General features: G+C 43.5%; 1 protein-coding gene and 2 pseudogenes across 1 annotated transcript in view; 1 reads left to right on the top strand and 2 right to left on the bottom strand.

Moving 5' to 3' along the window:
* The first annotated feature begins 11689 nt into the window (after positions 1-11689).
* Positions 11690-14104, top strand: LOC102254710 (annotated as a pseudogene).
* A 193-nt stretch (positions 14105-14297) lies between these two features.
* LOC102254431 lies at positions 14298-16056 on the bottom strand (annotated as a pseudogene).
* Positions 16057-16747: 691 nt separating this feature from the next.
* The window catches only part of MALT1 (MALT1 paracaspase), a 45586-nt gene continuing 40361 nt past the window's right edge, over positions 16748-21972 (bottom strand). The window contains exons 15-17 of the mRNA XM_014546925.1: positions 19730-19887; positions 18513-18638; positions 16748-17478 (exon numbers count right to left, since the gene is read on the bottom strand). Coding sequence (XP_014402411.1) covers positions 17038-17478; positions 18513-18638; positions 19730-19887 — 725 coding nt within the window. The 3' untranslated portion in view covers positions 16748-17037. The remainder of the gene's footprint in view (positions 17479-18512; positions 18639-19729; positions 19888-21972) is intronic.

Raw genomic sequence — 21972 nt, 5'->3', positions numbered from 1 at the left:
AAGCACTCACTTCCTTATGCTTCACTCTCGACTTTTGCAAAGTGGCGTCGTTGTGAGGATTAAGGTGATCCATGTGTGGCCAACGTTTAGCACAGGCCAGGTGCACTGTAACCATAGTAATACCATCTTTGACCTTTTCCTCTTGGGAATGTGCCTGTGTAATCTCCACGGCTCACTGTGAATTAGTGCCCAAGGATTATTAACCTTGATTTACAGATACAGACAGGGAGCTCAGGCAGCTTCCCTAACTTGCCCTGGGTCACCCAACCAGTCGGACAGCACCGTCTGGATTTGAACTCCAAGTACTCAGCCACACACAAGGTGTTCCAAAGCACGGACGCCTCTCCTCCTGCATCAGGACGGTGTAGAAATGGTTTGCTAACCTGAGTCCCTGGAGGTTTGTTCTATGGAGATGGGTCCATTATGTCAGTGCATTTGAAAACTGCCGGAGGCAGTCCTTCCATGGATGGCTTTTAATGCCTATTAAGCAGGTGGAGAAAGAAGATCAATGAATGGTGATGTTTTTCTCTCCTGCTGTCCTGACTGTTCTGCCCAGGTTCTGGGGCAGGGCTGGAGTTTAAAGGCCTTTGAGGAGAACTTTACATGGAGACAGAGGAGGTGGGTCTCCCGTGCGGGCGTGATTTTAGGGTCCCTCCTGCATGTAGCTGCAAAAGGTCTAATATGAAATGTGTCTGCAGAGCCAACATTAAAGAATCATTCCTCTGAGGTCTTGACTCGGCTAGAGTGCTCTTTGCAGATGAATATGCCTATTAAGGAAATCATCAGAATGACAGGGCCATCTTCCTGGGAAGCGATGAAGCATTGCCTGTAGGGCCAGAGAGAAATGGGGTGGAGGGGGGCTAGGAAACACAAGTGAGGGAGAGAATGGGGGGACAAAGGAGAGAGGACCCCACGTCTTCCCAAGGCGTCTTGGCGAATGGCTTTGATTGGGTGTTTGGTTCATGATTTCTGCTGGGTTTTCTTGCTCCTCTTGACTGATTTTTGACAAAGAATGGAAAAGAGAAGAAGGGGATGTGGGTGAATGATGGGGGTAAAGGAGAATAGACATTGGCTACCAAGCTGAGTGATGGTACCAGTGGTCGGCGAACTGCGGCTCACGAGACACATGCGGCTCTTTGGCCCCTTGAGTGTGGCTCTTCCACAAAATACCACGTGTGGGCGCACACATACAGTGCGATTGAAACTTCGTGGCCCATGCGCAGAAGGCAGAAGTCGGTATTTTGTGGAAGAGCCACACTCAAGGGGCCAAAGAACCGCATGTGGCTTGTGAGCTGCAGTTTGGTATAGACGAAAGGGAAGTTGTCTTTCACCCACAACACATGTGCACACATACACCTCATGCCACACACATGCACCAACAGACACACCACTCGCTACAATACGCACCCCCCACACACCAGGCACCACCACACACACACCCTTCCGCACCCCTGAAGCACTTTTAGAGAATAACAGTGCCACCTGGTGGCTATTTGTATGCAAAGACCCTCCCCCAAATCTGAACAGAAGAGCCCAAGTTGTGTTACTCTGTACTTACTTACTCTGCTTTCCCACAGCTGAAAGTCCCTCTTCTCCCTCCTGTCCTTTTCTGAGAAGTGGAGCCAAACCGTAAATGTACTTCTAAGAAGTGCTTGACGGCATTCCCGGGGGTGCTGGGTGAGAAACAATACTCAGAAAACAGCTTCCAAATAGGTCCTCACTGTCTTACTACGCGGATGCTGGTTGGGGAAAGGAGCAGCAGGGCCAAGGAGCAGAGAACGAGGGAGAAACGTCTTGGTTTTAGGACCTGATCCCAGCCTCGGATTGTTCACTGTAAATCGCCTGAAGAGCAGAGACCTGCATAGTAGCCCTCTCATCAACGCCTGCTTCTCTGACCCAAGCTTGGTCTCTCCGGTAATGGCTCATCTCGCTTTGCTACAATTAAGTTAAATGGCACCCACTTGGGTCTCTGAGTCCCCACCCTGTGCCAGGCCCTGTGCAAGGAGCTCTTCCCACGGTTGGTGACATCAGGGTCAACGCGAACACCCGCATGGGACTTCCTGTGCCTCCCGGGGACCCAGGAAGCCCGGTCACAGGTGATCTTTATCTCCCCAAATCAGCAAGACCCTGTCTGTAATGAACTTAGCTCTCTGCCTGGTACATCATCCGTGTTCTGTGACAGCAGCCATGTACAGACCATGCATGGAACTACAAGTATGTAAGCATCTACTAGCTACGACTGGGGAGCAACACGCATTGTTAAGTGTTTCTGGGATTTTCCAAGGACTCATTACAAGACATCAGAATCCAAGCGGTGAGATCTTTTATTTATGTAGGAGTTCAAGGAGTTCTTTCCAAGTGCTAACTCGTGAGTCCTCACCAAGTCCCCTGGAAGCGACTGGCTGGGAAAGAGGACACAGGTGGCCCATTGATCTGAGTAATATGGCATTAGAATTAGAGTCGGGACAGGGAACAAACAGCTCTTCAAAAAATCTCTCCTCCTCCCCCCTTCCCCCAGCCCGGAGCAGTAAAACTCCCTCATAAACAACCTGGTTTTGCACTGCATGTCCTAGGTAAGGGAGACTCCTTATCTGCCCCAAGGTGGAGAAGAAATAAAATTCTGAAAAATAATTCTGGATTAGTCAGTGAGCAGCACAACACAGGAAGGAGTTGGAGAGCTCACATTGTCCCTTCTTGTTTGGCCCCACATTTGAATGGGGCTGAACTCAGGTTAGAGTGAGCATCAGGGGCGTCTCAAGGGGAGGACGCAGGTAGGAGGGCTGGGAGGGAACACCAGGCGGGTGGCAGGGGCTTTGGGGGGAAGTCCATTTCCATGCCTTTTCAGCGTCGATGGGGTGCCTGTGATCCTTGGCTTGTGGCCCCTTCCCCCGTCTTCATGAGGCGTCCATGCCAGCTCTGCTTCTGTCAGCTCCTTTCACCTCGAGCCTCCCACAGTCCTGTCCTGATGATCCTTGTGATGACATTGGTCCACCACCCAGACAGTCCAGGATGATCTCCCCACCGAGACCGTGAATCGCATCTGCAAATGGAGCTGCCATGGAAGCTAAGCTTCCCAGGTTCTGGGGATTTGGATGCAGATGTCTTTGGGGGCCTCCTGCCTCCCACACTGGGACACCAGGGCAGAGAAGAGAGACACGGGGACATCACAAGGAGAAACCTCTGTCATATGGAAATCTTCCCATAATGTCTCTCTGAATCCGAGGACTATGGGAGGTTTCACCCTTGAGTCACCCACTGGAGTTCTGAAGGGTGCAAACGGGAGCTCTCTTTCTTGTGTCCCCACCATGGGGGCCAGGGAGGCCGTTCCGGGACTCTCCTGAGCTAGGGGTGGCTTGGGGTGTTGGAGCAGCACCAGTTTCTTCCTCCAGAACGCCGAGAAAGCCCTTGTAACTCCAGCTACACAGGTCGGTAGGGAGATGCCCTTGGCCACAGTGGTCATAGGCAATGGAAAATGAATTTTACAACTGAAGCACATGAAGTTCTTTTTTATCGTCTCTGAGAAGACTGTTTCGGCCTTGAGTTAGAAAGAGCAGCCCTGATGGGGCCGCATACCCTAAATGTCAGCATTTCTTTCTGCTTCTCAGAGAACCAGATGTGAGGAGAGTTCTCAGCAAAGAAAGCTGGTTCCGAATGCCTTCAGGCTTACAAAGTCCCCAAATTGGCACCATTCAAAAGGAGGGCACCTCATCTCCCCAGAGAGGAAGACAAGGAGGTGGCACCCAGAACCTCCAAGATGGTCCTATTGTCACAGCTGGTAGTGGGTTCTAGGCCCTGATCTGGGCCCCGGCTCTCCCGGCACCACAGCGGGACTGTACCCACACAGGCCCTGGGCACACCAGGTTTATCGCTGCCCGTCTAGTATTGTGGCTTTCAAGTCCCCAGTGGGAGGCTCCATAGAAACCATGCCCATTGGGTCAGCACTGAGGTTACATGATCCTCATGACCTCAACATCCTGCCAGTCACTCCCCCTGGGACCCCGATTTCCTGCTGTCCTTCCCCTTTGAGGGGCTGTAAGCTCCATTCAGATGAAGTCTTGGAAAGCCCCAAGTTGAGGGTAAGCACTCTTTCCCTCTTCAAAGCTCTGACTTTTTATAGCCTTTCAATCCTTTTATTGTACCGGGAGGAAATTTGGTGATAAGAATCTGTTAGGCCACAAAAACCACAAAGGACGTGACCAATCCTGGCTAAACAGCCAGGGCAGGTCTCAGTCTCAGCACTAGTGACATTTCGGGCCAAAGAATTCTGGTTGTGGGGGCTCTCCTGGGCATTGTGGGGTGTTGTGCACCATCCCTGGCTTCTAACCACCAGACCAGCAGTTCTCAACTAGGGCAATGCTCCCCAGAGGACCTCTGGAAAGGTCTGGAGACATTTTGGGGTGTCACAATTTTGGGTGGTGCTGCTGGCATCTAGTGGGTGGAGGCCAGCAAATACCCCACTGCTAAAATAGCCCCCAGCTCCCAGGACGGCTCCCAGCAAGCAGGAATGATCTGCCCCCAGTTTCAATAGTGCCAAGGTTGAGAAACCCTGGTTTAAAGAAATTGAAGTAGACATTGAAGTTGGTCCGACAGGATGGGAGGAGAATGACATCCCCCAAACAGAGAATTCATATCCTATTCTCTCTGCAAAATCTGGCCCCATGTGAAGAAAGCCAGAAATAGCTCATTTTAACTAGTAATTCTGGGAGGAGCCGGCTCACCGGGGCACTTCCTGGCAAGGGGCTCAGAGGGGCACGGGCCAGGAGAGAGGGCACACACTTCTTTGTGAGGGTGGCTGGGGAGGCTGGAGACAGTTGACACAGGGGCACACTGCTCACTGGCGAAAGGGCCTGCAAATATCCCAAGGCCACGTGGTGCAGAGACACTGATGATACCCTGGGAAACAAACAAAACAAAGACCGAGGAGGGGATGCGAGCGCGGCCCACTTGAGATGGGGCAGGGCTGTGTCCACACGCAACACCTTTTGTCACTTGGATTTTTGTAGTACTCAGCATTTGTACAAACACTCAGATCTGAAAGGACATTCAAATATCATCCACTTGTACACGCAAATAAAAGCAGGCCTCAATTATGAAAAATAAGGAACAGATGCAGGAAAAAAGGAGTGTGTGCATTTATGCACAAACCAGTCAACTGCCGGGCACTAAAGGTTGAACTTTTTGTTGTGTAAGTACAGTTAGCTGATGAGAAATAAATAGACGCGTGTTGTCACCAATGAGAGCAGCGCTGGGTCCCTCCCCTCTGTCCCTCCTGATGACAGTGGGTGGGTACAGGGTAAGGGGGAAGGTCAGACGCATAAGGAGCGAAAGAAAGGAGAGGTTAATAAAATCACTGTGTGCTCAGCGGCATGTACACCTGAAATAATACTGTTTTCAAACCTTTTCCTTTTCTACCGCCCCCTATGTTGATACTGTAGATAAGAGCCAAAATGCATGTTAGAAAACCACATATGGGAAAATAGAGAATCATTTCATATGTCCAGTTCTACGTTTCTCTCTGCCTTTTCGGGTCAGGGGAGAACACAAACTCTGTGGCCTGTCCCCCACCGGGTACTCTCAGGTCCAAGTCCCTTAGAAAGACGGGCAGCAAAGTCAAGAATGAAAAAGAAGGGACAGGCCGGGGACGGTCTTCCACAGGCAGCGCATCCCAAGACAAGTCAGGTTAGGAAAGCATTCTGGCTTTTCTCAGGTCCTTGGGGACATTCTCTCCCTGACTAAGGCATGTGGTAGGAAGAGGTTGGTGAATACCCTTGTGGTTCCACTGTGATTGCCCTGGTGGCCCCGTGAAAGCTTTCATGTAGAAATTAATTTACCCGTCAGAATAGATTTGGGGCAGTTCTAGCTCATCAGGACTGGTGCCCCTGACATTGTCCAAGATGGGAAACTCACCTACCTGCCACTTCTGAGCTTCCGCAGGATGGGAGCGCTCCCGCGTAGCTCATTGCTGCCCGCCAGCGCAGTGTTGGCAAGGTGAGGTCATGCAGCCATATTGCTGGAGCCAGGCTGTTGGGTCCAAATCCAGGCTCCACCATCAGCCTCCTCAGTGGCCTCAGGCACATCAGCCAGGCCTTGTTCCCCCTGTGGTGACAGGCATAATGACAGCGACACCCTCGCAAAGGCCCAGGAAGCAACGTAGTCAGCACAGTGCCAGGCTCGTAGGAGGGGCTGTCTAAATAGTGCCCATGGTTAGTATTGGGGTTCAGGTTCTGTCTTGCTCGCTTTCTAGCTCATGGAAGGCCAAATGTCTAAGGCATGTATTTCTTTGTGTCATGATTACTTGTCACTTCCCTTTGGTCCCGTTTCTGAATGTGGGCAGGGACCCCTTTGGCAGACTCACAGACCCGTCCAGGTAACTGTGGTCCCGTCTGGCCAGTGTATGGGGAAGGTGTGGGGGCAGATATGACCGAGGTCTATAGGAGAGAACACCCCCCAGCGCTCCCCTACCCCCACCCTCCGGGCAGAGCTGTCCTGGAAAGGCATTCCAAGGGGAATACCCACCTTGGAATTCCTTCCATTTTCTCAGTGAAATTATTCTCCAGGCTCTGCCTTTTCTTGGAGGTTCACCTGAGGCATCTCTCTCTGTACATGAGAAACCACAATAAACATCTAGAGTGGGAACAACGTGAGTACATGTAACATGATTGAACCATACAATTCAAATGGTGCACACTTTAACTTATGTACATCTTACCCCAGTTTTAAAACATCATCACAAAATGTAATTAGAGTGGGAAGGACCTAACACTTTTATTCATGATTGACGCTCCATTTGAAGAGGCTCAAGTCCAGGGTCACATCTTTTATTTTAAACTAGAGGCCCAGTGCACGAAATTCGTTCATGGAGGGGGGGGGTCCCTCAGCCCAGCCTGCACCCACTCCAATTGGGGACCCCTCAGGGAATGTCCGACCTCCAGTTTAGGCCCAATCCCACAGGCGGTCAGACACCCCTCTCACATTCTGGGACTGCTGGCTCCTAACCACTCACCTGTCTGCCTGCCTGATTGCCCCTAACTGCCTCTGCCTGCCTGATCACCCCTAACTGCCTCTGCCTGCCTGTCTGATCGCCCCTAACTGCTCTCCCCTGCTGGCCTGATCCCCCCTAACTGCCTCTGCCTGCCTGTTCACCCCTAACTGTCCTCCCCTGCTGGCCAATTTGGTTCTGAATGGTCAGTTTCTATGCTAGTCAGCATCAAAAGCTCCGCCTCTTAGGCAGCCATTGGCTCCTTACATTCACCCAGATTTGGTTCTGATTGATCAGTTTCTATGCCAGTCAGTGTCTCTGGGCCTATCAACGGGGCCTGATCAGAAAGGCGGGGCTGATCAGCAGCCCTGGTGGAGGCTTGGAGAGAAATGGAGGTATGGCTGTTGGGTAGGCCAGGAGAGAAAGAGAGGCAAGTTCTGATCAATGGCTGCCATAGAGGCTACAGATCAGACCCTGCCTCTCCTCTGCAGGCCTCTCTCTGGGCCTGATCCGCAGCCCTCTAGGCCAGTGATGGCGAACCTATGATACGCATGTCAGAGGTGACACACGAACTCATTTTTTTGGTTGATTTTTCTTTGTTAAATGGCATTTAAATATATAAAATAAATATCAAAAATATAAGTCTTTGTTTTGCTATGGTTGCAAAGATCAAAAAATTTCTATATGTGACACGGCATCAGAGTTAAGTTAGGGTTTTTCAAAATGCTGACACGCCGAGCTCAAAAGGTTCGCCATCACTGCTCTAGGCAGTCAGTGCTGGGTTGGGGCACCACTTCTGGTCAAGCCTTCAGTCCTTATGACCCTGGCTCTTTATTATATAGATAATTTTTTACTCAGGGTCACATCAGGGAAGCCTTCTGCCATCCTCTGTTTTTCTGGCTGGATGTGGAGATTTCCAAACTCAGCTGGAAATGGAGGTTCTTTGGCTCCTGGCTCCTGTGCCCTGACTCTCCCCCTACCCCCCAAAGAGGAGCCCCGCTGGGCAGGAGGCAGGAGCCTCCCTCAGAGGAGGTCTACTGCCATGTGGCCAAGCCCATGCCCAGGAGAAGTGGGTCGTCTCATGGTTTCTCTATGCTGTTTGGTACCAGGGTCTCGAGAGTGAGAGGACAGGAGAGGAGACAGCAACAACCACCAACGACCACGTGCAAGGGCTGGTTCATGGCTTGGCTGAGCCTGGCTGCCGCCCACGCTGTCCTTACAGCCTTTCCTTGGCTCCCGGGGCCCCCCTGTGTCCCCTCTTCCTCCCCGCTTCCTCCTGTCGCCGTAGTAAGTCACTGGCTGGATGGGTAGGCCCTGAGTGTGTGTGGAAGCTCCAGGTTGTAAACACTCAAAATTGCCTCCTCAGTCATTCTTCCCACCGAAACTTGGGAATGTACATTGACTCCCAGACCTGAGAGCCAAGGACAAACTCAAGCCTGTGCTGCCCTCTGCTGGAAACTTCTGCTTATGGCTTCCCCAGAACTCAACCAGAGGGGATCCATGGTTGCTGGCAGAGAAACTTTCTACGCAAACCGAAGCTAACTTGGAAAGGCCGTCTATAAACATAAAACCAGATTTGCTCCAGAGGAAACAGAGGTGAGGAGCCCCACTCCCATCGTTTCAGAGAGAAGCTGCTCTGAACAGTTTGAAAACCACTGGACTCTGTATGAGGTCCACTGTTAGCACAGGAAACCGGGAAGGGAGACAAAGCCACCTGCCCACACTGGGCACAGAGTAGAGGCCACCGAGGCCAGATGATAACGTGGGCACCCGAGTCCGCCAGCAAGGGGGACAGAGACACATAGAAAATAATATAATATAGAAAGGAAGTTTTTAGGGAAGACGTAAATCTTTGTAACACAGTAATGACCATTCTATACAAAGTTTAAAAAAGTGGTAAAACTAAAGCTTATGAAAATACTTTAAAAATATTTTTAGCACTTTTCCCTGTCAGAACACAGCAACATATGTTGAGCATAACACAGCAACGTTACTAATTTCAGGCCAACTCCTTTGGAAGTTTTTGGAATGTGACCTGTGCCTTTCTCACCTAGAGTTGGTAAATTACTTTCTCCTTTAAGAATAATGTTTCCAGCCCAGCCGGTGTGGCTCAGCCGGTGTGGCTCAACGGTTGAGCGCCAACCCATGGACCAAAGGGTCACTTGTTCTATTCCTAGTCAGGGCACATGCCGGGGTTGCAGACCTGGGGGCGTGGAGGGGGGTGCGGGAGGCAGCAGTTCTCATCGATGTTTCTATCTCTCTATTCCTCTCTCTTCCTCTCTCTCTAAAAATCAATACAAACCTATTTTTAAAAAAGAATGTTTCCACATTTAAAACATTTTTTATATTCTTAGAATGAATATTAAGCCACACTGTTCACACATTTATGCCATCAAAAATCACTGTTGGCTCCTTTTCTGCTTGTTGGAAAAACACCAAGATTGAGCTATCAAATTCCAGACAATCAATACAAACCTATTTTTAAAAAAGAATGTTTCCATATTTAAAACATTTTTTATATTATTAGAATGAATATTAAGCCACACCGTTCACACACTTATGCCATCAAAAATCACTGTTGGCTCTTTTTCTGCAACACCAAGATTGAGCTATCAAATTCCAGATGCCATTCCTTCTGTTTTCAGAGTAGGATGGCTTCTTGCAAACTTCATTCAAACAATGATTTATATCTCTTAGACAAGTATAGGAAACTCCAGCAAACCTGAGCATTTGCCGTCACACGACTTTTGCAGGGACTCAGCATTTATATTCAACAATGACTGTGTATCTCGTGGGTATTGGACAATCAGCAGCAGCACTGTGAGGAAACAATGGGCTAGGTCTGGGTTGGCGCCTCCCTGCCTCCTCCACTCGCCAGCTGGGCTCTCCAGGATGAACTGACATCTCAGTTAGCCTAACAATTGGTTTCCTCATCGCTAGATGGCAAGGCAGAGTTAAATGAGCCCTGTGTGTCAAACGTCTGTACCTAGCACACAGAAAGCCACACGCCCGCCCCAAAGCTTATTTGCTTTCCTTCTTTTACATAAACATTTACACCTTAAGCTTGGATAATATTGAGGAACCACTCATTCTACTAAAATGGTAGCTGCAAGCAGCCTTTTACCAAGTGAGTTTGGGTGGAAGAGTGGACAGGACTCAGACTCCTTACGAAAGACGAACTTTGTGTCAGATGCTGAAATATTTTTAATGGTGTCAAATTAGAAAAAAATGTATTTATACAAACATTCTCATGTTCTGGGTATATAATTATGAGAGCTCTATCACATAATTCAAGGGCAAGTATTAGCCCTGCCAGCATGGCTCAGTGGTTGAGCTTCGACCTATGAACCAGGAGGTCACAGTTCGATTCCTGGTCAGGACTTGATTCCCAGTGTGGAACATGCAGAAGGCAGCCGATCAATGATTCTTTCTTATCATTGATGTTTCTATCTCTCTCCCTCTCTCCCTTTCCTCTCTGAAATCAATAAAAATATATTAAAATGTATATATGTATGTTAGTTAGGCCTGGATAAAATTCAGTGTCAAACCAGGTAAACAGGGAGAAATGCACGGAAGTAACATGTAATTTCTGAGTATTTGGTATCAGTTTATAGTTAAAAGCAATGATAGTATATAAATAACCACAGAATGTTCAAATAACAGAAAACAACAAAAATTAAAAACCCTTCAAAAAAACAGATCTCACATGATATTAAATTTGTGCTGATCTGTGTGTCAATAGATTAACTATCTGGGCTGTGGCTACATGATTGAATTTTCTTGAGTTTTGACAAGTCAAAAAATTGTGTTTACTGAAGACACCACCTCATTGTTGCTTCTTGTGCTAGTCAGAGACTTAGAGTAATAAGTATTGGCGAGGGAGGAGAGGGAAGGTCTGAAGGCACCTTTTCTGTTGGTATTCTCAACACACTTTCCTTCCTAGGCGATGCTGCTGCCTATTTATTTGACCTGTTTGCCTTTGGATAGATAGCCTTTAATGTCTTATATTCATATAATCTCGTGTACTGATATTTGATTTTTCTTTTATTAGAAAACACATTGTTTATAATGGCTACTTTGTAATAATTTTTAGTTACTGTCCAGAGATTACCCCCTCCCCCAGCATCAAATATTACCTTTGGATATGTAAGCTTTTACTATGCAAATCGATTTCTCATATTATAATTAGCATTGAAAGGTCACCTTTACAAAGTTCCACTGAAGTATAAATCCTATGTTAATATTATAAAGCAATTGGTGTAAGAGATTCAAGTAAAATAAAAGCAATGGCTGATAGAAGACAAACACTGAACCATCCCTGTAGCTATTTAAAAATGTTTTAAAATTATACACACTCAGGTTAAAATTTCAAATACACACAAGAGTATAAGGTGAAAAGTAAAAGCCCCTTTACCATACCTAACTTCTAGCTCCACTTCCTACTACAGCACAAATATGGAAGCTATTAGCTAGATGTGGCTAAATTAGTCCTAAAATTTAAAAATTCAGTTCCCCACACTAGCTGTATTTCAGTCGCTCAATTACCACATGGTGTTAGAGGCTACTATTTTGCTCATTGGTTACTATTCTACAATAACTATAATTAGGCAGTAGCATATATACAGGATGTCAAAAAAATGTATACATACTTTAACAGCTAATAGTTCAATTTTCAAAATGAAATGTTAATAAACACTGCCTTTATGATTATTCAGTGTGTGTATACAGTTTTTGGGACACCCTGTATATGTATGTTTTATTATTATAAATTATACAAATTATATATTATGGATACAAGTCTCTTATCAGATAGGATTTTCAAAACTTTCCTCCCATGCTGTGGCTTATCTTTTTACTTTCTTGATAACATCCTTTAAAGCACAAAATTTAATTTTGAAACAGTCCAATTTTTTTCCTTTGTTACTAGTGCTTTTGGTGTTGTTCTAAGAAACTATCACTTAGCTCAAGGTCACAAATATTTACTTCTGTTTTCTTGTAAGAGTTTTATAGTTTTAACTCTTATATTTAGGTGTATGATCCATTTTGAATTAAAATTTGTAGGTGGTATAAGGTGGAAGTCCATTGACACATGGTTATGCAGTTTTCCTGTTGAAAAGACAACTCTTTTATTTCTAAACTCTAAGTTATATTTCATATGCCCTTGACCTATACATCTATCTTTATGCCAGTACTAAACTGTCTTGATTACTGTAGCTTTGCAATAAGTTTTAAAATTGGTGTGTCTTTCAACTTTCTTTTTAAAAGTTGTTTTGGCTATGGGTCCCTTGCATTTCTGTCTGAATTTTATCATTAACTTGTCAATTTCTGCAAAAAAGAGCCAGTTGGGATTTTGATGGGAATTGAATCTGTAGACCAATTTGGGCAACACTTTCATCTTAACAATGTTAAGTCTTCCAATCCATGAACAAAGATGTTTTCCCATTTTTTAGGTCTTCTTTAATTTCTTCATTATTCATAGTGATGCTACTATAAATTAAATTTTTTTAAAAAGTCTCAACTTCAGAATGTTCATTGCTAGTATAGAAATAAAACTGGAGAGTCACCACGTTGCTTCCAAACATCCTGCTCACTGGTACACCAGGGGTCGCTAGACAAAGAACTTGCATCAAGATCAGGACTGGAACGCATTAGTGTGGGTGATTAAGCTCAAGAAGTCTGATCACTGGATGCATGGAGTCTGGCAGGATGGCTTCCCCAAGAGCATGCCAAAGGATGCGCAGATGATGGCACAAACCCTGAAGGATTATGGGGATTACAGAATATGAGCCAAGGGTTATCAATCAGATGTTGGCATTTACCTATCTTCCGATATGTGACCACAATTCTAAATGATGCAAAAATTCCTTCGAGCCATGCTAAGAAAGCTGCTATTGATGCAGCTGATGTGCAATTGGAAACCCAGTGTCCTCCCCCAATAAATTTTTCATTGTATATTGCAAGGCAACAAAATCAAACCCTTTGCCATTGATCAAGCCACATTCAGGCCCTAGATTGCCACCTGATAGATATTGCCTGGCTGCTCCAAACTATAGACTTAAGTCTTTACAAAAAATAGGCATCTACTTCTGCAGAAAGAATAACAGTTACACAGTTAAGCATTGGTTAGTTACTACAAGACCAACTACTCTCACACTTGGCACATCAACCCCACAAATCATGTCAGTTTCAACTAAAGCAGGGAATCCAATGTCCCTCACAGGACAAAGGTTTATAGTACAGATGCCCACTTCATAGTCCCTAGCTGTAAAAGCATCAATTCCTGTAAGATCAGCAGTTCAGAACACCCTAATTAATCCATCAACTGTGTCCAAAATCATTCTTATTACCACTAACATGATATCATCACAAAATACTGCCAATGAATCATCAAATGCATTTAAAAGAAAACATGAAGATGATAACTTGCAATCTGGCCTTGATGTATGTAACATGTGGTCTTGAACCCACTGTACTGAGATTAAACATGTGTGTTGGATGTTTTCAAGTTGTTTTAGAAAACTTTAACAGCATTTAATAAGTAAATATAGTTATCAGTGTTTAATTGAGATGTGTTTTAATAGAATTTACAATGGTTTTTTTTTATCAGCCTTTAACTGTAAAAAAATAAAGTTGTCATTCATAAAAAAATAAAACGGATTTTTGTATATTGATCTTATATCTATCCTATAACCTGTTGAACTCATTTATTTTTATTTTATGTTACCTGGTATACAGTGAAATATCTTGGTTTGCAGCCTAATTAGGTAACAAACAATTGCAAAGTCAGTGAACTCATTGTTTTAAAATAAACTCTTTAGGATTCCTATATAATGTCATTTGTAAATACATTTAGTTTTCCTTCTTTTCCAGTATGCTTGCCTTTTTTTTCTTTCTCTTGCCTAATTACCATGGTTGGAACCTCAAGTACAATGTTAAATAGGAGTGGTGAGAGAGAACATCCTTGTGCTCTTCCTGATCTTAGGAGGAGAGCATTCAACATTCGTCTGCTGCCATCAAGTATGATCTTAGGTGTGGGTTTCTGATAGATGCCTTTTATCATGTTGAGGAAGTTTCCTTTCATTCCTAGCTGTTGACTAAGTTTATCATGAAAGGGTGTTGAATTTTATCAAATGCTTTTCCTGCATCTATCAAGATAATCATGGCAATTTTGTCCTTTATGAACATGGCACAATTGATACTCATTATTCACAATTCTGAATTTTGAATTTGCCAATTTATTTGTAATCCCAAAATCAGTATTTGAAGCACTTTTTTGATCACTCAGACATGTGCAGACCAGTGAAGATTTTTTTTTTGGCCCAGGAAATGCTTTAATTCCAGTCCCCGCAGTGTGGGAGGCAGGCACCAAGGACTGCCTTGAGAAGACCTGGGGAGCCCGCCTTCTCAGCACGGCAAGAGCCAGGACAGCACTCCCCTACCCCAAACAGAACTTCTGGTTTAGAGTTCCCACGAAGTGGATCCAACACGCTGGCTCAGTGAGTGGGGAGCCAGGTCCAAGGTCAACAGGAAGGATGTGCTTTGGCTTAAGAGGCAGGTCTTCTTTGTCAGGGAGGGACCTAGGGGGCTGACTTCGGCAGGGGAAGGGAGGGGCTGTTGGGGATGAGGGACTCAGTCTTGCCTGGCTAGGACAGCTTGGGCCACAGCTGTACAAGCCCTGAGCAGGAGCAGAGGAGTCCAGACCAGTGAGGGCTGGAAGGGAGGGCCCAGCAGCAGCACTGGAGAACCGGCTGGAAAGACCCCGAGGGCTTGTCCACCTGCCTGGCTGCAGTAGGAAAATGTAAATCCGGGTTTTGGTGCCTGTTGCTCTGAGGGGCCCCGCTGGCTGTGAATCGCAGGGTCACGGTCCATCTGATTGTCTCTTCTGAGGGGACACAGCTGCCCTAGCCTTTTTGATAGCCGTCCAGTCCTCCCGCTCAGGCCCTGCGGGTGGAAGGATACCAGAAACGAGGGGTGCCTTCTTCCTCTTGCTGGGCGGCAGGGAGTCCCAGGTCCTCGAGCTGCCTCTGGTGTGCAGTTTGTCATCCCACCACTCCGAGCTGATGTCCAGGCTCTGGCGGTCCTCCTCCAGCCTCTGCATCCGCTCCTGCAGCTCCCCCTGCAGCGTGTCATAGAGCAGCAGCTTCTCACTCTCCAGGTGCTGCTTAGCTCCCTGCAGCTCACACTCATACTTATTCCTGATCACGTCCAGACAGAAGCCCTTGTAGATCCCTGCCACCTGAATGTGAATCTTGAGGCTCCTCTGCAGCACCCCCAGGGGCTCTGTGTATTCGGGTGCTCTCTCAGCCCCCACTTCCTCCAGCCGCACCTGCAGCTGACTCAGTCGTTCCCTGAACAACTTCTCCTTTAGCTCCGAGAACTGCTTCTCCAGGTCCAGCATCTCATTGACGCACTCGCTGCGGCTGGGCGCCGTTCTTAGTCCTCATCGTCCATCTGAGCTCTCCTCCTTGGACTCAGTCTGGCTGCCACTTCGTTCCTCCTCACTCTTTCTTCCTCTCCGTTCATCTCGGCAGCTGAATCACCCTCTGCTTCCATCTCTTCTGTGTCTTTGCTTGAAGGCTGGAGCGGCATCTGGGCTCGCAGGGAGTGGAGCCTCCGGCCTCAAGTCCGAGACTCTCGGACAGGTGGCCGGTGCCCGCTGCTGCGGGTGCTGGCCGCCGTCCCCAGTGAAGATTTTGAGTTCCTTGATGTGCATGCTCTCAGCTGAGGCGAACAATGCAATACCTTCTTGTTTCCGCTCTCCTACAGAGATGACCAGAGGATAGAGCAGACAGGGGACAGGGCAGTGTAGTGCAAGAAGGTCTGGCTCTGGGGCCATTTGGATAGCTTTGAATTCCCAATCTGACACCTGTTAGAGGGATGGTCTCAGGCAGGCACTTAATACTTCTGAACCTCACTTTCTCTTTTGTAAAATAAAGAAAACAGAAATTACCAGGATAAGTTGTTTTTAGGATTTAAGATTGCTTCTGGGTAGAAGCAAAGGCAATACAGTTATCTCTCTCTTTTTTAAAAAATATATTTTTACAGAGAGGAAGGGAAAGGGATAGAGAGTTAGAAACATCGATGAGAGAGAAACATTGATCAGCTGCCTCCTGCACACCTTCTACTAGGGATGTGCCCGCAACCAAGGTACATGCCCTTAACTGGAATCGAACCTGGGACCCTTCAGTCCGTAGGCCAACGCTCTATCCAATGAGCCAAACCGGTTAGGGCACAGTTATCTCTTAAGGTGAGTAAAATTCAATAAAAAATACATGTTATCAAGGAAGACATGTCCAATGTTTGTAAGAGTCAGACCAACAGCTACCAAGATTATCCAGTAGCAAACTTATCTTGATGTCTAGCTTTAACAGAGACAGACATTTTGTCACCTCTCATGTGCTTTCATGACCTTAGGAAAATTTCAGCTTGTTCTACAAAAAATTTATATACAAACCTTTTAACTCACAATTGTAGCAAAAAACCCTAAAGTTTGTACATTTCTAGATTATTTACAGATATATATATATTTACATATCTATCTTTAAATCTATCTACAAAAGTAATACCTATCTCAGAACCTGTCAGGGAGGCGGTGTGTAGTGGCATAAACATGGGCATAGAGATCTGGAGGTTTCAGTGCCAGTTCTCACTTAAACAAGATGTCTCAATTTGTTTCTCCTGCTGATAAAATAAGGTTAAGCTTGATGATCACTGGTTCTAAAAACACAATGACTTATTCTACAATAATGCCATTCCCACTGTTCTTACTTTAGAGTGGTCAAAATGAAAATATTTTTGTTATATACAAGTAAACTGATATACATCCATACCTCTTACAGAACAAACCAGTCAATTCACAAAACCTTAAAAGAGAAAGGAGGACGAGGAAGTCTGTGGTTAAATAATATAATTGCAACATCTCAAAGTCCTGAGCTTGCTGTGAAACAGCTGTTATTTTCCCTCTCTACATACACATACGTGCTTTTTCACCTCACTTTCTATAAGACTGTGGCATATGATGCATCTAGTAATTCTGATAACGTTCAAAAACAAGGAGGTCACTTTTCAGAAATCCTGAGCCCATCAGAGAAGTTAAATGGTATTTCATCAGTTGTCTCGACCGGCACGTTACTTCTAACAAACTGACACGAATAATGGTGTGTATGATGACTTGAAAGAAATGCATCTGCAGTCCGGCTGCATTGACAGCTATCCGACGGTACGGCACTACTTGAATTACCAAGATGTGAATGGTAAACACCAAGGAATGAGTCTTGAGAAGAATGATAATGTCCAGCTCCCACTGAGGTGGATGTAGAACTCTGGTAAGGGCCACTGCACATAATACAAGTTTGAAAGCAAGTCTTCCTTCCTGAACCTCGGTGGATGTCTAGTTTAGCAATGAGAGGTTTCCCAACATTCACTTCCTGCTTTTCCTCTATGGTATCTTCCAATCCGGAGTACTGATATGATAAGCATACTGTGAAGATCAGATGTTCCTGAAAAAGAAAAGGAGTAAGTATATTCAAACAAGTATAGAAAAACCAAGCAACAATGAAAATCCACTCACACTCCCCTTCTCCAGGTTCTAAATACTCAGGCATCCTTTACACCTTCCCTACACGAGAAAGGCCGGCTATAGTCTTCTCATTTCCCCTCAATCAATACTTTTAATTCATATAATTCTAGTTCTTACTATTAAAGTAGTCAAAAATCACAGAGATCCTGTGTTATATTCTTGATGAACAGTGAAAAGGTATATTCAAAGCAGTGGGGCTTCAGAAACTTCCCCTTCTCTACTGTTGGAGATGATGGGGGTAATCCTTTAATGAAACAATAGTCTGGCTTTATACCCAAGCCAAAAGGTTATCTGTTTTTAAAATATTGTGAAATAATAATCCACAATTATAGGTGGTGTAACTAAATCAGAAAATGGGCTGATTTTCAAAGCTCAAAGGAGAATATAGATTAGCTACGAACAGGGTGACAACAGGTTATGTCTGTTGTCTTTCTGCAAATGTCAGTAGGGCCCGCTTCATTCCCTAAGTTTTGGCCAATACATCCAATGGTCATGCAGCTATGAATACATTACAAACTCAGGTTTGGCAAGGATATGCTTTTATGAGAAAGTTCAATCATACAGAGGTAGTGATATGTAAGTTAACAAGAAATGAAAAATAGATAAAATAAGTTCTTATTCTAATTTGCTATTTGTTTTGTAGAAAGTCATGGAACTAGGAAATAATTACTTGAAAATGCCGAGATATTTAAAAGCAGACTAAGCTCTATGTCTCTAACTTTTCAGCAACATGGAGGGTAGTCACATATACTCTCATGTGAAAACCCTCAGGCTGTCATCAGAAACTGAATATAATCTGAAAAGGGTCACTGCTAAGACTCACTGTATATCAGTTATCTCTACTTTAATTTCATACTCAATGAAGCAGCACCTCCTATACAAAGATCACATGCCCAAATAAATTTTTGCTTTCATAAAGTTTTCTGTTAGTTATAAACAGGAAAAAATAGTAACCTTTAATTTTTGCAGTGAACTGAGTCTAGTGTAGAGGCAATGCTTGGGAAGCTCCTTTGACACTAAATAGCTGCCGGTTTCTTCAGGTGTCCCCTTATTTGCATCTTTTGGATCAATATCTAGGTCCTGTGAAAATCAGTGAATGTTATTAATGAAATCACAACATTGTCTATGACAATAAAAATCTTAACAGGTCTTGCCCTCTCATGAATACTGGCCTAAGTAGGTAATCATTTATCCAGGACTAAAGAAACAATGTTCTAGGAATAATAGGAATCTTAAATTTTGTGCTGGTACATTTAAAATGTTAGCTCTAAAGGATAGTTACTTTCAAACGATCTCTAGAAACACTTCTTTTTTTTAATATATATATTTTATTGATTTTTTACAGAGAGGAAGGGAGAGAGATAGAGAGCTAGAAACATCGATGAGAGAGAAACACCGATCAGCTGCCTCCTGCACATCTCCCACTGGGGATGTGCCTGCAACCCAGGCACATGCCCTCGACCAGAATCGAACCCGGGACCCTTCAGTCCGCAGGCCGACGCTCTATCCACCGAGCCAAACCGGTTTTGGCAAGAAACACTTCTTAACCTACTCAAGATTCTTTTTAAGTTTGAGCCCCATGTAATGGCTTCTGGATTCTCTCCTTCCTCATTCATCACTTTTGGGAAGGGGTAGAGAATTTATATGACTCGTATATTTAAGAAGAATAAATGGATACACCAAAGACTGCCTTTCCCTTTATCTTCTTTTAGAGCAGCAGTTCTCAACCTGTGGGTCGCGACCCCTTTGGGGGGTCGAATGACCCTTTCACAGGGGTCGCCTAAGACCATCAGAAAACACATATATAATTACATATTGTTTTTGTGATTAATCACTATGCTTTAATTATGTTCAATTTGTAACAATGAAATTGGGGGTCACCACAACACGAGGAACTATATTAAAGGGTCGCGGCATTAGGAAGGTTGAGAACCACTGTTTTAGAGCCAATCTTTAGACATTTCTAAACTTGACAAATTTAAGGTATGCTGGCGATTCATTTTCAAATAATATGACCATTGTTACTAAAATTCAAATAAGTATTTACATATGTTCTATATATGTATACATATTTCTTTTATATTTACCATCAACTTTAAATTTTCCAAAATTTAGTCTTTAGTAATGAGGATATATCATTAATTTTAAATAAAAAAAAAGGAGAGCCTTACAAGCGGAAAATCGGTAACATAGGCATCGCACATTATTATATCCGGTGGTTTGTGGACTATACTTGTGTAGATTATCATGACGTTGGAAAACTCAGCCGCAAATCCTAACTGAATCTGAACACCACATTGAAATTTAAGACACATACTTTCAGGAAGTTCTGAAAAAGAACAATAAGAATAACAAATATTTAAGGAGTGCTTGGTAAGTTTTCTGATGGCAAACAGCTAACAAATATTCTTTCTTTTAAAATTTTATTTTATTTTTGACAGTATTACAGACACCTCCCATTTTCTCCCTTTTTGCCCCCTCCACCGAACCCCTGCCCGACCCCAGGCCTTTCCCATGCTACTCTCTGTGTCCATGGGTTATGCATATATGCATGTATGTTCTTTGGTTAATCTCTTCTTGTCCCCTCACCTCTACCCCACCCCTGCCCACAAAGGTCTGTTATTCTGTTCCATGCATCCATACCTTTGGACCTATTTTGTTTGTCAGTTTATTTTGTTACAAATATTCTTTATAGGGCAAAATACAGTTAGAACACTTTCTTTTGTTTAAAATTGTTATATAATTAACAAATTGCTTGAAGATATACACAATTAAAGAAAAAGAAAAAAAACAAAAGCCCAATATTCTGCTGGTCAAGTAAATAAAAATCTTTCATTCACTGTTTTCTTATGGTTCTTGTCCCTTCACATATATAATTTTTTATAGTGGTAATCAAAAATATGCATACAGTTGTAAATATATTTTTCCTGTAGCTGCAATTTTCATGAAAATAGCATTTAAAAATTTTTTTTTAACACCAGTCCATCACGGTTAATCTTGGATTTTAATAATATGTTTTTATTGATTTTAGAGAGAGAGGAAGGGAGAAGGAGAAGAAGAGGGGAAAAGGAAAGGAGGGAGAGAAACATCAATGTGAGAGAGAAACATTGATAGGTTCCCATAACCTGGGTAAGTGCCCTGACCAGGAATCCAACCTGTGACCTTTCAGTGCACAGGACAATGATCAACCAACCGGCCAGGTTGGAAATAGTTTTTAATAAAGCATAATGTCACTCAATGTTTTCTTACCTTTAAAATTTTGCTACTGCTAAATATAGTATTTCTGGGCTTTATTGGTTTTGTATCGTAGTAATTTCTTATATATATAAATTCTTTAGGGTTGTTGGATATAACTATTTGATGGTGCCTCACAATTGTGGCAGTTTTCCATTTACATAGAATATAACTATAATATAGTTTCTCCACAACATTTCCACAAGGTAATATTTTCAAAACGTTTGCCTATTTGATGGGGTTAAAAAAAAGAACTTATGTCAACATAGATTTAATTTTCTTTTCTATAATGACTATTTTAGTTTGTTATTTTCTACATTTGTTTCTTAATTACTAATATATTCTCAACTATGTGAATTGTTGAATTTGCATTCTTTAATTATTAAGGGGGGTCTTAATGTTTTAATTTTACTATTTTGCATGAGCTCTGTGTTATAAAAAATTATCTACTTATCAAATTCGTTACAAATACTTTCTATCTGACCTTTCAGTTTCATTTTATAAAAAGGTTTTGTTTACTGTTGATCTTTACTACTATGATTTTGTTATTGTTGATTATCGAGATTTTTTGAAGGAAGAGAATAAATTTCTATTATCCAATTATCTGTAATGTCAAGATAATTTATGGCATTTTACATTTTAATATGTTAATTTACCCAAAAATATATTCTCATATATTATAAAAAATATATAGGAGTTCAACAAATACAATTATTTTCAATTATCCATAAAGAGGGATTCACAGCATAGATATGTGGACATAGAAAATCCCAAAATCTTTATTTCAGTCAATAATTTAAACTTACTTTTTCACAAAATCACAAAGAATTACCAAAGGTAATTAAGTTGCAGATATGAATGCTACCTCACCTTCCTTTTCTCTTCATCACCAATCCACTTACTCATTCAAGTGTCAAAGACAAAATGCTCAATGATATTTATGGGCAGATAGTATTTGCAGACCACCATGTGTGTCTTGTTACATGTGTGATCTCATTCAATATCAACAGCCCTATCCAGTAAGTACTATTTCTTCTACCCATTTTATAGATAACATGTTTATTAAGTGGTAGAGATAGGATCAGAACCCAGGCTTGTCTGAATTTGGAAACAGAACACAACAGTTCACATATAAGACAATGTAAGAGATGGCACATGAGGTAAATTGAAAATTATTTTT

The sequence above is a fragment of the Myotis brandtii genome, unplaced genomic scaffold (genome assembly GCF_000412655.1).
Source record: "Myotis brandtii unplaced genomic scaffold, ASM41265v1 scaffold457, whole genome shotgun sequence".
NCBI classification, from domain to species: Eukaryota; Metazoa; Chordata; class Mammalia; order Chiroptera; family Vespertilionidae; genus Myotis; species Myotis brandtii.
Note: the sequence above shows the minus strand (reverse complement) of the source record. Positions and strands in the feature narration are given on the sequence as shown.